Consider the following 16678-nt stretch of genomic DNA (forward strand, 5'->3'; position numbering starts at 1 on the left):
AGGAGGTATTTTAATGCTTACGCGTAGTCAGATGGTTTCTCTGTGCGTAGCGCCGTCTTTAGGACACACAATTTTTTGGTGGTGAGTCCAGTATTAGTGATGCAATAGAGAGACTATTTGAATTAAAACACAGTGAACTTCAATCTAAAAAGTTAGAAATTGCATTGATAGGAGTGGATATGCTGAGCAAGATACGTTACGGAACTAAAAAGTTGTTTGGACGGCAAAAGGAATCAATCACTTTTAAATCAATAAAATTATTATTATTATTATTAAAATTTAAGTCCAACATGTTATGGCAAATACAAAATAGTAAAAATAAAGCAGACTTCTATGACTGGATGGACTGTGAGATCACGATTAATTTTGAAGATATGATAATTATAAACTATATAGGATTTTTTGGTTGAATTGTTGAAAGTTTTAAAGGGAAAAAATTAGAAGTAGAAAAGATGAACATAGTTTTTCATTTTGTACGGGTATTTGCCGCTAAATAAATTCTACAATGTGGCTGGAGTTTCATGTTTTTTTTTTTTTAAAATGGCTAAAGATGACACATATACCAATCGGCATATATCAATGAGACATAGATCTACACCAACACATAGACATCAACATGTGCGCCGACTACGTGGGTGCTCCGTGGTTCCAGCGCCCACACAAATAATCTTGTGTGTGCGGCGCACACACAAGATTTTTAGTTTGATAGAAATAAAATAAAATAAATATTTCTACACTTGCCATTATTAAAAAAAAAAAAAAAACAATAAGCAATTAAAATTGAGATGGAAGTTAACATTTCTAACCTCTAAAACATGATTGTTTGTTACAAATGTGTGCAAAGGCAACCAAGCAACACACTCCCCTTTTCCTTCCCTCCCTCTGGCCTAGTCAAAGGCAGTCCCCACAATAATAATAATAATAATAATAATAATAATAATAATAATAATAATAATAATAATAATAATAATAATAATAATAATAATAATATCAATAATAATAATAATAATATTAATAATAATAATAATATTAATAATAATAATAATAATAATATTAATAATAATAATAATAATATTAATAATAATAATAATAATAATAATAATATCAATAATAATAATAATAATAATAATAATAATAATAATAATATCAATAATAATAATAATAATAATAATAATAATAATAATAATAATAATAATAATAATAATAATAATAATAATAATAATAATAATAATAATAGGAACTATATTGTGAATAGAATCGAGCAGAGCCCTTTATGACTGTTCATAAAGAATTTTAACTAAAAGAAAATCAATCATAAAATATCGAGACTTCCCTGAAAACATGTAACACGTCCCACCATTGATATGCACCCACGTAAATTTTGGGAAGTCGGCGCCGTTGGATATCAAATGAACTGAAACACAATGGTACAGGCTCCATTCCTCACTCGTAATTTTCGAGTAAAAATTGGAATTGTTTTGTAATCCTAAAAACTGATGTTACGTGATAACTACCTTATTCTATTAAGATTAAACTCTTATTGAAGTGTATACTAATCAATCTCTCTCATTATGACATTTGGGAAGACCACACTATAATACAGAGCGTTCAAAAAAGTCTCTATCCACCTGAATTGTCACATATTCAAAGCAACCAGAAAATTATTTTACTCAAAATTTATTATATTTTATGGCATAAAAGTACTATGTGCAGAGCGTACCCTATACACACACATTTTAACACACATTTTCACAGCAAATGTTGGAAATGTCCCCCATGAGCCTCCAAACATGCGGTGTATAGAGACTTTTTGAACGCTCTGTACATTAACCATACTGTTTAGTAGATCAAAATTAAGCAGTATAGGTCGAATTCTATTTTGTTTATGTAATTATAATATTGTCCAAAAATAAGAGATATTAATCAATAAATTACGATCGAACTGAATGAAATTACATGGCTAATGGTAAACTATTATGCGTAGTTTTTGAGAAAATTAAATTTATCTGATGCTATTTTTCTTTTATTCGTTTGATGCAAATCTGATGCAACTAATACATTTCATTATACTTGAATAGATTATTTATTTATATATTTGCTCAATATGAAAAATACATTACGTAAATGAAATGAAATGAAAAAATACATTAACACTAAAATGCATTTTGATGCCAATTGGCGACATTATATTGAATCAATTACAATAACAATAATAGGGTCTAATGATATTCTTAAAATATGTATATTAGCGAATAGTGCATGCCGATGCCATGTGGCACCAATGGAGTTAAGCTTTTTACCACACAATTTTCGTCTAGTGGCATAGGTCGAACAGAGAGCGTCAGAGAGCGTCAGAAAGCATATAGAAAACATAAAACGTGCACGTTTGTTACATGTAAATTTTTTCACAAAACCTTTTTTTGTTGTCTTAAGATTTTTAAAAAAATCATTGTTTTACAATCTTCCATACCACATGGTTTCTGCTGATATTGGCACTAAACCCTGTTTTCACTAGTGTAATACAACCATGACATCTATCCTGTAATTTATTACCCCAAAAGTAAAAACAAAAAAAAAAAATCATTTTATTGGATATTATATGCATTTATCTACGTAATGCATAAAGAAAGACAAAAGAAAAATAATTTCAACACAACCAAAATTAATTCGTGCAATAAAGGGTTAAGTAAATGAAATTAAATGAAATCTTGTTTTACGTCCCACATTATGCCGGCTGGGGTAAAGGAGACGATGATGATGAGAAATGCATGACAAATAATCTACTACTATCTACTACCTACTTGTATCTACTTGTTGTCTGATCTTTCGTAAAAGTGACACAAATGCTACTTTTGCCATTCATCTTTCATTCTCACCATTTGGGTATTTAGGGGGCTATCGGGCTCAAGCCCTCCCCAGATAAAAATAAAATTGTTAGTTTTTACACTCCACGTACGACAATAATAGTTCTTACAATTTCTAAGAATTTCAATGACTTTCCATTTTCTTATGCTCTTTGTTCAGAAATAATAGACTGAATTTCTTAAATTTCATTCCATGTAAGATCTGCGTTCTTTTTTTTTCTTTCTTTCGTCCATTCTACTCTTCTGTTTCTTTTTCTTAGTTGTTACTTTTTTTTTCGTTTCTCCTATCATACTTTCGACCGTTGTTATATAGTTGTGATTCAAGTCGGCCGTCGTCAGTAACTCCAAAACTAAGGAAGTAGTGTGTATCTAATATAGAAATCAACACGGGCGTCTCTGGCGGGGGGACGAGGGAGACGCGTCCCCCCATATTTTGAAGCACAAAATATTCATTTTTTAATTCTAATTTAATTTATTTACTAACGACAGAATATCATATAAATAATAATAGGGTCTAATAATAATAATAATAATAATAATATTTATTTCAGATATAATATTCAGGCTGTGAAACGATTATAGCAGGGTTCTTGATATACTGTAGGGGGTCCGTGAAGGTAAGCAGAAAGGTAACAAATTGAATCGAAGTTAATAAACAGGTTGGGCTAGGTAGTATAATTTAAATCACTTTCTTTTATGCCCCCCCTTCCAAATTTTACATGCCAGAGACGCCAGTAGAAATCAATCACCATACTATTTACAATGAGCTGTTTTAAAAAATGTAAAAAGTTATTAAATTAGTTGTGAAAAATTATGTAAGAACAAAATGGTGTATGTTGTTTAATAAAATGCAGGATAATAGTATTAATATCTTCTATTGCTCATAACTGTTCTATTCTTTGATTATTTCATTCAAATTTCATTTTTTCCTTTAAATGGCTTACATTGCTTTTCCTTATCGCGGGATCTGTATTTAATTTTAAACGGTAGGTTACTTATTTTTCTAAAATATGCTGCCACAAAATTTCATATCTCCCCCTTTTGCATTTCCATTTTGATAACTTAGGTATTGTCTTACCTTTCAGTTACTTCTTCCCTCTCCCTACTCTCACTGAATGTTTTCATTCCTCATACTTGGAAGTGTCATTATACAAATATTAAAGGAAGTAAAATGAACTTGAATAAAATTTGTCAGCACCCAAAAGAAAAAATATAAGTGCTTATTCTCGTTGTCCATAGACCCCTGAAACAAAATCCTAAATACGCCACTGATTCTTACGATAAAAAATTTAATTGAAAATAGTTGACTTATTTTTAGATTCTAATATATGTTAAAAATTGTAAAATTATACCGAAATGTAATTACTTTCACTTGTAGTAAGGTTGTAATTAAAACGTAAGAACTGGCCACTACTACTTTGTATGTCCTCTTGAGAGCAGCTCCAGGATCCTATTACACGATTAAAAAACAGCCCCTGAACAAAAAATACTAAGTTGTTTGAAATCATTTGATCGTTTTATTCTATACCACTATATCACTTACTTTTGGAACACCCGGTACATAAATATATATAACGTATTTATCGCAATGAATATATCTGTAGATAGCCTTAACATTTTATGTAATTTAAATGCAATAGTAACTGTAGTGGGTGATAAGAAAACATTGATATCTTATGTTTTGTTTCTCTTTTTGTTTTGCAGGCATAACAATGCCGGTGGATTATAACATCAGAGATGACTCCCCACTGAGTACAAGTTTCAAAATTTTATCACAAGATGTCTCTCATGACATGGTTCACGTGGTCAGTGGGGGAGGATCCAGTGGACTAAAGGTGGAGCTTCAAAATGGCGTCCTGGTGAATCAAGCAGGGATGACTCCGCCTTCACACAGCGATGACGCAAACAGTGACGAACCACAGCCGCGCTATTGCTTCCCCGAGACAATGCCCGGTTACCAAGACAACGAAGAGGAGCATCACTCGCACGCGAGACTTGGAAACTCTCCGCTGGTAGATGGCTCTGATGAAGCCGGGGGCGGAGCTTCTTCGCGGCGACGATTGACGGACGACGACGAAGAAGCGGCGGAGGACCCAGGGGCATCGAGGGGTGACGAAGAATCTTCAGTGTCCGTTGCTATCAGAGCCGACGTTCTTCGAAGTGGTCATTCAGACAAAGATCGCGCAACTGTTGCTGCTACTGAACTACACTATCTCGATTGTGTTCGTGACCTTCGGGTGCACGAAAATCATCAAGAACAACAGCGGTACCCTCATCATTTAACGTCTTTGGATGAGGGCGGTTTGGTCCATCAGGAGACGGCGGGGAGTAGCGGGGACGACGTAAACAAGGACGGTGTCAGAATTTCCTCGGCGGAAGAAACCGAGGACGACCGTGCGAGGTCAAGTATTGAACAAGATAAGGTCGAATTGGTGAACACCTCAGGTATCTTCTATAGGGTCGGTTCTATGCCGTATTCGTCAGCGAGCTTGTGTGAAGATTTAAGGATGCGAAGTGGTGGAACTGATGGTGGGGACAGTTCCGGAACCACCTCCAGCCCTCTTGGGGATGTCCTTCATGGTATACGCGTCCGAGAATCCTTCAACTTCGGCAACCTTTTTCCTCATCTAACATCTACCAATAATAATAAAAATGGTCACAATGGAAATGGGGGTGTTCCAGACGATACGGATGAAGGCCAACATCAAACTCAACACCGCCAACAAGAAGAGCAGTTTGGTTTAGAAGAGAACCGAGGCATTCTCCAACACCATCACAATGGTGACGTCACGTCCGGTTTATGTACTATCAGAGACGATTCAAGTACACAAAGGGTTTCACAGCAACAGTCACAACATCATTTTGCGTCACTTCTTGTCGGTTCTCCTGGAACACCTGGACGACGTGATGATTCCGGTTATTTACATGATGTATCAGCAGGTTCTTCCTCCGGTTCGCCAGTCTCCCGGAACGGAACGTCGCCAACCGTGTTAGAACTCGAGCACCACCGCGGTATTGCGAAATCACCTCTGGACATTGCAAACAGTGCAGCAGCGAGCAATAACAATAACAATCACAATCGTGTCAGTACGTTGCAGTTGCCTTCCAGTGGCGCTGGAGTTGCCGTCGTCGCCAGTTCCTCATCGTCTTTCACCACTTTATCTGCACTCCAGCCGTCACCTTTGACCTCTCACCACGTAGACTCTGTTGGTGGTGGGGGCAGTGGTACTTCAGGTGGAGGTGGGCTACAGCCTGTGGTCTCCAGCCCCGATACAAGAGATTTATACAATACAGGAATGGATCTCCATGGGTTCCACGATACTCCGACGTCCCTAATGCACGGCGGTACCAGTGTCAATATGGGAAGGTAAGTAATCAATACTTTTATATTTGTTGTATTTTCTCTTTGGACCCCATGTTACATTCCTCCCTCACCCCTCACCCCAAAAAACATATAATTTTTTTTTAATGGGTCTCACCAATTCATTCAGAGGAATTATTGTTTTATTATTACTGTTTACATGCCAGGCAACTAAGCTAAGTAAGCAGAAAATTTAAATCTTCCATAATAATGATGATGTAGCTCTCCAACTTTTTTTCTTTTTTAAATTTAAAGGGTGATCGGGTTTTAGAAATACTACTTGTGAAATATCATCTACAGTCAAACCTGAATAAGTGGGACTTCGTTCGATAACTAAAAAACTTCAGTTACAGGAAATCTTGTCTTTCGACATTAGGCTTACCTCTCTAAGTGAGGCATGGAACTATTTCAACTTGCAAGTAGAAAGCTCGATAAGTTAGTTACCTCTCGATAAATGGATTTAAGTTGGCTGTCCCTTGCGATCCTACTTATCCAGGTTTAACTATATTAACATTTAAAATATGTTTCTTTTTATGTTTTCATATATATTTTATCTTTATATTGTATAGAAGTGGTAACACTTAACTTTTCCAAAGAGAATAAAACATTCATTGAGGGATATCAAAGGGAGTATACTACGTATTTTTCATCTGGGACGTTCCATTAAAATTATCACTATCCTATAGGCGAATTCATCTAAGATCGATCGGAATTCGTATCCGAAACTGCATCGACAGGAACCTTGTATGAATCAGTACATCGAGCATTCTTAATTCGTAGATATAGGCTTATTTACTCTTTAAATTAAAACAGAGTAGTATAACATTTTCGAAAGATAGGATTGAACTACAAGTAACATCTTTTAGGGTATTTCGTATTGTATTCTTTGTTACGTAGTGTCATAATTTTGGTGATATGTGTAATTGAATTGATTATTGCGAAAACAGGTAAGTGTTTTAAGCATATTTATGAAGAATAAAAGCAAAAATTAATATTTTCTTGACTTTTTGACCCCATCTTTTAATTTGATAATATATTTGGAAATGATTGATTTTAATTGATTGAGTTTCCATTACTTGAGATTGTGTCAGATCTTTTTTTTTTTTTATGTTAGCAAATGGGAAAATATGAACTATCAAAGATTAATAAAACGGTTTTTATAACACATTGTCAGTTGCACAAAAGCACAATCTATTCATATTCTTAGGAATCAAAGATCTCTTAAAATTTCAGACTTAATGGGCGAAATAAGTTGTTCAAATGATACCGATAACGATCCCGCAGTGCCTTGAGGCCCACTCAAAAAATTTTGAAATTCGAATCGTATAGGGCAAATTTTTAAGTGGTGCGGTAGAGGCACTGGCGTAACTAGAATATTTCATCATGGCCCCTTACTTCTGAGAGTTAGAAGAACTTGATTTGGGTCCCAGTGTTTCTAGGGAACCCTTCTCAACTTTGTCCTTCCTCTAGTTATGCTTGTGGAAAAGCGGGCCGTTTGGCTGCCACGGATTTATTCCCTTGTTAGAGTGAATTTACAACACAACTATACGGAGCTTTATGCTGTTCATAGCATAGAAATCGTAAAATATTTTGTTGTATCTCCTGCAGAAAAGGGCGCTCTGCCAAATGGAATGTAATGGCGATGTCCAAATGACAGGCTTTCCAATGCTCCTATACTTCCTATTTTTCCTATATATTTGCGTGTCTTCCTATATTTCGTATATTTTAACGAAACCTATATTTTTGTGGTATTGCTACTTCCACTTGTGAAAATAACATAAGGAAATAAGGTGTGGGTGGTTGAGGGCCTTTGTCTCCACTCTAGGGTGGTTGAATGGAGACTCCTCTGTGTTTTGTTCTTTCCTAGTTATTGTCTAAAGATAATTGCACCAAATAATATATAACTAGCGCAAAAAAATATTCATACACCTTAAAAAATGGAACAAAAATAAATAGTTTCGTCATATTCATTTAAAAAGTTCTATGGAGTAATGGTTTTAAAGACTTATAAATAATTTATGTGTATCAATACTTTTTGCACTAACTGTAGGCAGATAATTGTAGAATATGTTACACATAGCCAAATCTTACCTTAAAAGCGCCACCAGCAGAATGTTTAAATTTTAAATTTTATTTTGCATTTCAGATAGTTGTTCCAGGAAGCGTGCAACGGTATTTCTGCATCTTCCCCGTAGCGTTTTCAGTATTCCATTGTCATTTCTGCGTTTTCTGTTGTCATTCCTATTCTGATATCCAATTTTCTGTATCATTGACATCTATTGAGCGTACAGGGTTGACTTTATAAAGATGATATGTAATTTCCATGCATTTTTTTTTTATTTCTACTTATTGAATAATGGAAATGTTCCTCACAATAGGTAGAAATATTGTTATATGAATTTCTTTGTTCCTTGTTTATTTTCAAAATGTTCCAAATGCGCAAATCTTCCTTCAAAACGTTCCAGGAAATAATTGAAATGTTCTTTTTCACAGCTTCACGAAACCTCCTATATTTTTTCGTCGTGATTTCCTATATTAATTGTCATTAGCATTGGAAAGTCTGAAATAACTTTACTTCCAAGTTTCTTTGCATGTTGTTTGTCAAAAATGTCACTCGTAGCTATTAATTTGTTTTATAGCATGACAGTATAATTATAATGTCTCATCAGAACTGTATAAAGCATTTGTTTATTACATTGCAATTTTCGTGAAAGTGCACTTGAATTTACTATTGCAAAAATATTTCAGAACATTCATATAGTGTGAAAGGAAATGGGAAAAATATTAAATATATGAATCTAAAAATATTTCAGCTGGTGACTTCTCTTAAGCACGATTTTGATTACGATAAAAAACAGATACGAGCTACAGAAACTTTGATCTCAATATATGTCTAATTTCAAGCACCTTGGGACTGTTATATCGATTTCGTAGTATTTTGAGCTTGAACACAGTTTTCACATTTCAGAAATATTGATGATATTAAAAATATCTATGTAAGTTATTATCTTTTCGATCTGGGTGGTCCTGGTTTCGATTTGCGATGGAGGTACAACTTAGTTGTAAATGCATAGTTGAGTTTTTTGTTAGCACAGACTCTACCGTATGCGATATGACGTACAGTGTAAAGTGTGATCTGCACAAGTGTACTGCGATCGATGTCTCCTCATCAGGAATTGAACCCAAGATCTCGTGTGCATAGACATAAACGAGAAGACATTGGCTAGGACATCGTTGAAAACATATTGTACTTTATAGTGTGTGACGAAGTATGGTAGAAAGAAAAATAAGGATGAGGAAAAATATTTTTTGCCTAGATGTTTATGCAACCTGTAACACTTAAATGTTATTATGTTTGCATATTAGGGTTACTGTCCGACTAAAATTATTTTGTTTTGTAGTGAATTTTAAAATCCCTAATGATGTATTCCATTGTTTTTCAAAGAAATTCAAATAGAAGTATATTTTAAGTGAGTTAAGTTAAATATCTAACTGTAAACAGATAGACTCTTTTATTATATTCAAAACTTAAGGCTTTTAAACATCTTAAAGTTTACGAGTGGTTTCCTAAGGTTAAAATCTTGCATGCGCGCTACGGTATATTGTTAATTTATTCATACTGACATGAATATATAGACCCAGGCCACCTTCTGATTGTTGTGCACTATAGGTTAAAATGGTGTTTAATTAACAGCTGTATTTGTTTAAATTTATCAAATTGATTTATTTTTTTTTTTTTTTTTTTTATTTTGCCAATTCGAAAATCCATACTATAGACCTATGTCTTCTTTTTATCCAATTACTCAAGGACTCCGGTATACGCAACAATCTCGCAGATAGCGATGTCTGTTAGCGTTAGACAGGCAAGTGATAGCGCACATCATCTGTTAACGTAACTGTTTCAAATTAAGAATTAGCATGATGTAGGCCCTACTAAAACGTTTGTCGTTATTATAGGGACTTTTCATTGTACCCCTTACATTTAGACAACCAAAATTATAAATCTCTCGAGCAGTGTTGCATAATATTCCAGGATAGTTGGGCCACGGCTTTTATAACTAGGATTTTTTTTTAAAATATATCTAACAATTATAGTATTATTTCAGACCGTTCTTTACTTTCTTCCCATAGACCCACCGGTAAAAAAATATCGCTTAAGCTAAGAAAGGATTCATACCGTTTCAGTGTTAGTACATTAGCTGAGCTTTTTCCTCTTAGCTTCTAGAGATAAAATTTATGATTATTATTATTATTTCCGAGGATATGTTCTTCAAGAACCGCCACTAATCATATCTCTGACAAGACACTTTGTTTTCATAATCTTGTTAGTTCTTTTTTCTTTTTTCAAAGTACAGGGAGTTTATGGTTTGATTAAAATTGATTTCTTCTTGAGTTCCATTTAAACGTGTATTAGATTGTGAAAAATTTAGTTCTATGATATATGCCCTCATCCTTGGGGTAGTAGCTAGCCCGTGCGCCTTTGGTGCGCGAGATTCTGGGTTTATTTTCTGGTGGCAGAGTATCAAACGGACTACAGAAATAAGTTTAAAAAGTGAGACCAGTACCAGTGTAGTGCGTTCGATGCTCTTCAACTGGGAACTGAACCTGTATTGTCGCATCAATGACACATACACTCTAGTCATTTGTATAGGGACGAGGGTGACGTGGCTCCAAATCTTCATTTCATATGCAGTAATTGATATATATATATATATAAATAAAGAGCTATTACGCATCTCTCCTTGTGCATAGATGGATAGAATCGAATCAAATATCCACGTTCTTCATCTCATTGTCTCTTTGAAGTTTGTTGCAAACATATGAAAATGTATTACATGCGATTATGTGACTCAGTCATCATCATCGTATACGTATATTACTGTTAGATCAATTGCCGCAGATTTAAAACCAATGTTCTCCACTAATCTCTTCATCTTGTCGCAAGAATTGCTCTCTTTAATGTAATTCATCAATTGTAATCTTCCTTTTCTTCTTCTACTAGATTTAATATGACACCCCTTAGAGTATAATTTTTACCTTCAATACTTACCTTCTATCATATTCCTAATAAGACAATTTCTTTTTCAGATAATGTCCTAACCAGTTCCTTTTCTTCTTTTTATTTATGTCCAGTATTATCATTTCCTCTAAAATTTATTCGTATCTTCTATCACATCCTCTATCACATCCCTAATAAAAGTATTCTTTTCAAATACTGTCCTAACTTCTTTATTTTCCTCTTTTTTAAACTATTTTCATTAATATCCTTCTATCACTTACTCTTATCTTCTACCATGCCTTCTACAACGTCCATAATAACTCAATTTCTTCCCAAACAATGTCCTAACCAGTTTCTTCTGCTTTATCTCCAGTATTGTCTCTCCTCCAACACTTCATTACTTTCTATCATACCTTCTATCGCATCCCAAAAAAGACAATTTCTTCTCAAATAATGTTCTAACCAGTTCCTTTTCCTCTTTTTTTCTATTTCCAGTATTATCCTTATCTCCAATATTTATTCATACCTTCTACCATTTCTTCTATAACATTCCTAATAAAAGTATTCTTCTCAGACACTATCTTAACCAGTTTCTTTTCCTCTTTTTAATTATTTCCAGTAATATCTATCCCTCCTTCAATGCTTACTCTTATTTTCTACCATAGCTTCTACAGCCTCTGTAATAACACATTGTCTTCCCAATTAATGTCCTAAAGTTTCTTCTCCTCTTGCTCCAGTATTGCACTTCTCTCCCCCAATGTTTATTCGTACCTTCTACCATACCCTCTACCAATCCCGAACAACACAATTCTTCTCAAATAATGTCCTAGCCAGGTTTTTTTTCTGTTTGTAACTATCTCCAGCATTGATCTTCTGTCCCTCAATGTATATTCGTACCTTCTACCATACTTTCTGCCACATCCCTAATAACACAATTTCTTCCTAAGATGGTATTCTAACCAATTTATTTTCCTTTTTAGCTAGGTTATATTGACTATGTTTCTTTTCTCCCCAAGAAACATTTTGAATATAGTCTTATATTCTAAGTAGTCTTCTCATTGGCTTTCCGTTGCAATGAAAATAAAATAAAATGAAATTTTTAAGGTTTACTTTCTAAGCTTATGTGGATTAAGCTAAAGGAGAGGGTGATGATAAGAAATGAATGAAATGGTGGAATGAAGAAAGTAGGAGGAAACGGAAGAATCCCGAGAAAACTCACGAACATGGTGTTTGTCCACCACAAAGCTCACTTGGCGCGAGCTGGGATCGAACCAATGACCCAGTGTTCCAGAAGTGAACTCTCTATCACTGAACCACCGCGGCCCCTGGTTTTCCGTTGAATCCAGCTAATTTCTAAGTTCCTCTTCATATCTATATTTCGAAGGCGAAATCAGTTTTGGTCTCTTCTAACCTACAGTTTATGATTTGAAAACAATAGTGGTCATCGGTTCGCGAACAATATCGGTTCACGAACGGTTTTGTGAACAATTTTGCCGTTGGCTCATATTTCGGGGTACTCACATAATCGCTTGTGTACCCACAATCTCGCACGCTCAATAGTGCTTTGATGCTTTTGCCGTAAACATTATTTGTCAGAAGCCTAAATTCAAAAACTATTTTATTTTTTCGTATTTGTCCCTTTTTGTGATATTTTAATCCTCATAAAATTTTAGGTCTGTTCAATTTAGTTTAGTGTTATTTGTTTTTAAATGTGATAATTTTATATTCACTCTATACTCTTCATCCAAGAAAAAAAAACGTACCTGGAGTATTTTTAAATGTATACAACCCAGTGAAAAATGTAATTTCAGCTCGCGGACATCGTTGTGGAACGGATTCTAGGGTTGACTGGGGGAGGGCACTGTATCTTAGGGGTAAAGCACTTACCTCTGGTGTGTAGGGTCCCTGGTTCGATCTCCGACCAAGTAAGTTTGTGATGGACAACATCGTCCGTGGGCTTTTTCGGGGTACTTCCGTTTCCTCCCACTTTCTCATTCTACAAATTTTTCCATAATTGTCATTCACTTGCTTTAATCATCATCTTCCTTCGCCTAAAGGACATAAACGTGGGAAGTTAAACTGAAATATTTTATTTTTCTAAGGTTCACTGAGTGGCGTATTTACGATTTTGTTTCGGGAGGGGCTTTGCTAACTTTCGGGGGGGGAGGAGCTTTGCCTGAAAATATGAAAATTCTGCAAGATATTTCATATACTTTACTATAGTAAGTAAGATTTCGGGGGGGGGAGGCTTAAGCCCGGGAGGATTTACGCCATTTTAAATTAAAATAATGTGAAGTATTTGTTTTAACGTCCCAAGTTTATGCTTTTTAGGTTAAAAGAAACTAGTGATACATGAAAGCGAATGATTGTGAAACAGTTAGTGGAATTGGTGGATTCTGGGAGGAAATGAGAAAGCCTCGAGACCAACTATGGACACGATGTTGTCCACCAGGCAAATCATATGACATGGGATCGAACCAGAAACTTCTGGCACCAGAGGTGAGAAGGCTTTATCACTGAGGCATTTTACCCCAAAAATGAAATATTTAGTTTATCGTTCCTTCCATAGTATGTCTTGCACAGGTTAATCATGGTTGGAAAGTAACTGTTATTGGAATGCAAACATCGGAAAGGGGAGAAATTGAAGAACTCCCCCCAAAAATACTGCAGACAGTTTATCATAGCTCATGGCATGCGGTCGAAGTAAAGGACCTTCATACCTTTTCTTATGAGTAGAGAATCCTTAAATGATTGAGTATGTATCCTTACCGATAGAGCCCCAATGGCATAGTAGATAGGGTGTTCGATCCGGGTGAGAGCGGGAATTACTTTTCACCTTATCCTCGTTTCAGTGCAATCATAATTCTCCCAGCCTCTGTAATATCAGTACATGGGTTAACCAATGGTGTAAAGAGGTTGGAACATGGTGTCTACATAACCGAAATGTCGTCTAGGATTGCCTACCAGACAAAGACGAGACTGCTCTTTCAATGGAAGCTGACACTCTTTCGATGACGATTCACAACTCCTTTTCGAGACGGCCTTAACTTTCGTCACGTAGTGATACCTTCCGTCCGTCCAGTCCGTGGGCCCCAGATGGGACTGTCCCGAATGTAGGGCGTCGTTTATATATAATTATTGGAGGAAAGTGAATTTTTGAACTATATATGTATAGAAAGATAGAGAGCTAGATCCATTAACTCGGACGAGTTTATTAGTCAATCTGCAAACATAAGGCTTTATAATATTTCTTAGCTTCTATGCAACCTGAACAGTCGCAAAGAAACGCTGGTTGCCTAAGATAAAGGGATGTGAAATTGTGTGATCCTTATTACTATCTTTAGTAAAGATTATTGGAAAATGAGATTATCCGAGGCATAATTATTTACTAACGTAAGTTTGGGATGTTGAGTACGTAATTAAGGATTTCGGAGGTTAACACCACAGGAACAGAAGATTATTGGATCACACGCTGTGTTAAGAAAATTCCATACTTCTTGAATATTATTTTTTTAACGATACGTTATCATTCCATCTTCCAGATCAGTCATTTCCGATTGAATGGTCTGTGACGTCATAGTTTGGTTCTGGCCTATTCAAGTGGAAAGAGAAGGAGGTAGCTTGACGTTAATAAAAAATCGTGCCTATTGGGAATCAAGAATATCGATAACGTAGTCGATGGCAGTCAGTAGTAAAACGGTCTCATATCGAGTTTTAAATAAATGCTTCAACTTCTACGATTGTTACTAGTAAGCTGAGGGACAAGTGATTGATGAGAGACAAATTAGTGAGATGGAAGAAAGTTTAGAAGTATGCAAGCTATGAACTCAAAACTCAAGCTTTCTTCCAGAAAATTGTGCCCTAAGAATGGGGACAAAATTAAAATTTGTGGTACAATTTGCTGAAGGACAAGGCCTGCAGAGTGTGACATGCAATCTCAAATTAATTTATCTTAGCTCTCTAGATGCGGTTTGCGAACTCGAGGCAGTAGGCGTGGGGGTAAGCCTTTTCTTAAAAGTATATGCCTGGTAGAAATACTGCCCAAAGTGCTTGTCAGCTTGGACTCTAACTTTTTTATTTGTTTTTTCCAAGATATTGCACAAATCAAATAATATTGCAATTATAAAATTTCCCTGCGTATAGTGTTTCACACGGAGTGAGATTTTAGACTGTCTGGTCTCGGGAATGTGTCGTCTCGTCTCGAAAAGTATACCGGTTTCTATTGGGAAAACTATTGTCTTGAAAACTATATGGGTTTCTATTTGGAAAACTGTCGTCTCGAAAAGTACATTAGTTTCTATCGGAAAAACTATGTCTCGTCTCGAAAAGTATATAGGTTTCTATTGAGAAACCTGTCTCGTCTCGAGAAGTATAAACATTTCTAATGGGAAAACTGTCTTGTCTCGAAAAGTATATCAGCTTCTATTCAGGAAGCTGTCTCCTCTCGAAAAGTACATTGGTTTCTATTTGAAAACTGTCTCGTCTCGGAAAGTATATAGGTTTCCATTAGGGAAACCACGTCCCGTCTCGAAAAGTATATCAGTTTCTATTGGAAAAACTGTCTTGACTCGAAAGGTATGTTTGTTGCTATTGAGAAACTGTCTCGTCTCGAAAAGTATATAACTTTCTATTGGAAATCTGTCTCGTCTCGTAAAGTATGTCGATTTCTGTTGGGAAAACTATATTTCGTCTCCTATCTTGTCACGAAATTTCTGCCTTTCCTTGCTTCGTCTTTTGTGGGCAAAACTACCCCAGCAATTTTTCATTAAATACAGAGACTAGGCTACTAACTTAAATTAGTCAATGTTTTTCAGATGGCCTTTGTTCTTTCTCAAGGTCCTCATTACGTATCCGTCTTCGTAAAATTTGCGAATCACAACGCAAATAATGCAATAAATAATAATAATTCCGTGTCTCGGATTGCGTTGACTCATACGTAATGGGTCACCAGTTCGTCATCTGAAACTTTATAATATTTATTAGTCTCTCTTCTATCCCATACACTCACACACAGATATATATATATATATATATATATATATATATATATATATATATATATATATATATATATATAGCGTACGCGTCTTTGGTGCGGGAGACCCTGGTTCGAAATCCGGCAGGAGCTCATGTAATTCAGATTCCATATTAAACTGTAAGTTTATGTCTCATATAGCAACAGTGCTGAAAACGAGCGCTAGACTTCAATTCATTCAACCAAGTAATGTTAGTTCGAAAGTCCATAGTGTCACATTTACTGAAAAAAAAAAAATATTTGAAGAAAGATTTTAAAAAAATATACTCGAAAGAAATTATTTTTACCTGTTTTTCCACACGTATACTAGCTTACTAATAGTCAGTAGACGCAGGTCAAGAATTCGCTCCAAGGTAAAATATAGAAAAAAAGGAAACTATTAGAGGAAAGAGAGTGTCGTTTACAGAAGGACAGAATGT

General features: G+C 35.2%; 1 protein-coding gene across 5 annotated transcripts in view; it reads left to right on the forward strand.

The window, feature by feature from the left end:
• LOC145693601 (uncharacterized) overlaps positions 1-16678 on the forward strand; it is a 306547-nt gene that overhangs the window by 138946 nt on the left and 150923 nt on the right. For all 5 annotated transcript variants that reach the window (XM_081769733.1, XM_081769734.1, XM_081769735.1 and 2 more), the window contains exon 2: positions 4569-6231. In XM_081769733.1, coding sequence (XP_081625859.1) covers positions 4569-6231 — 1663 coding nt within the window. The remainder of the gene's footprint in view (positions 1-4568; positions 6232-16678) is intronic.

This window comes from Thermobia domestica, chromosome 8 (assembly GCF_964235325.1).
Source record: "Thermobia domestica chromosome 8, izTheDome1.hap1.1, whole genome shotgun sequence".
Classification (NCBI taxonomy): Eukaryota; Metazoa; Arthropoda; class Insecta; order Zygentoma; family Lepismatidae; genus Thermobia; species Thermobia domestica.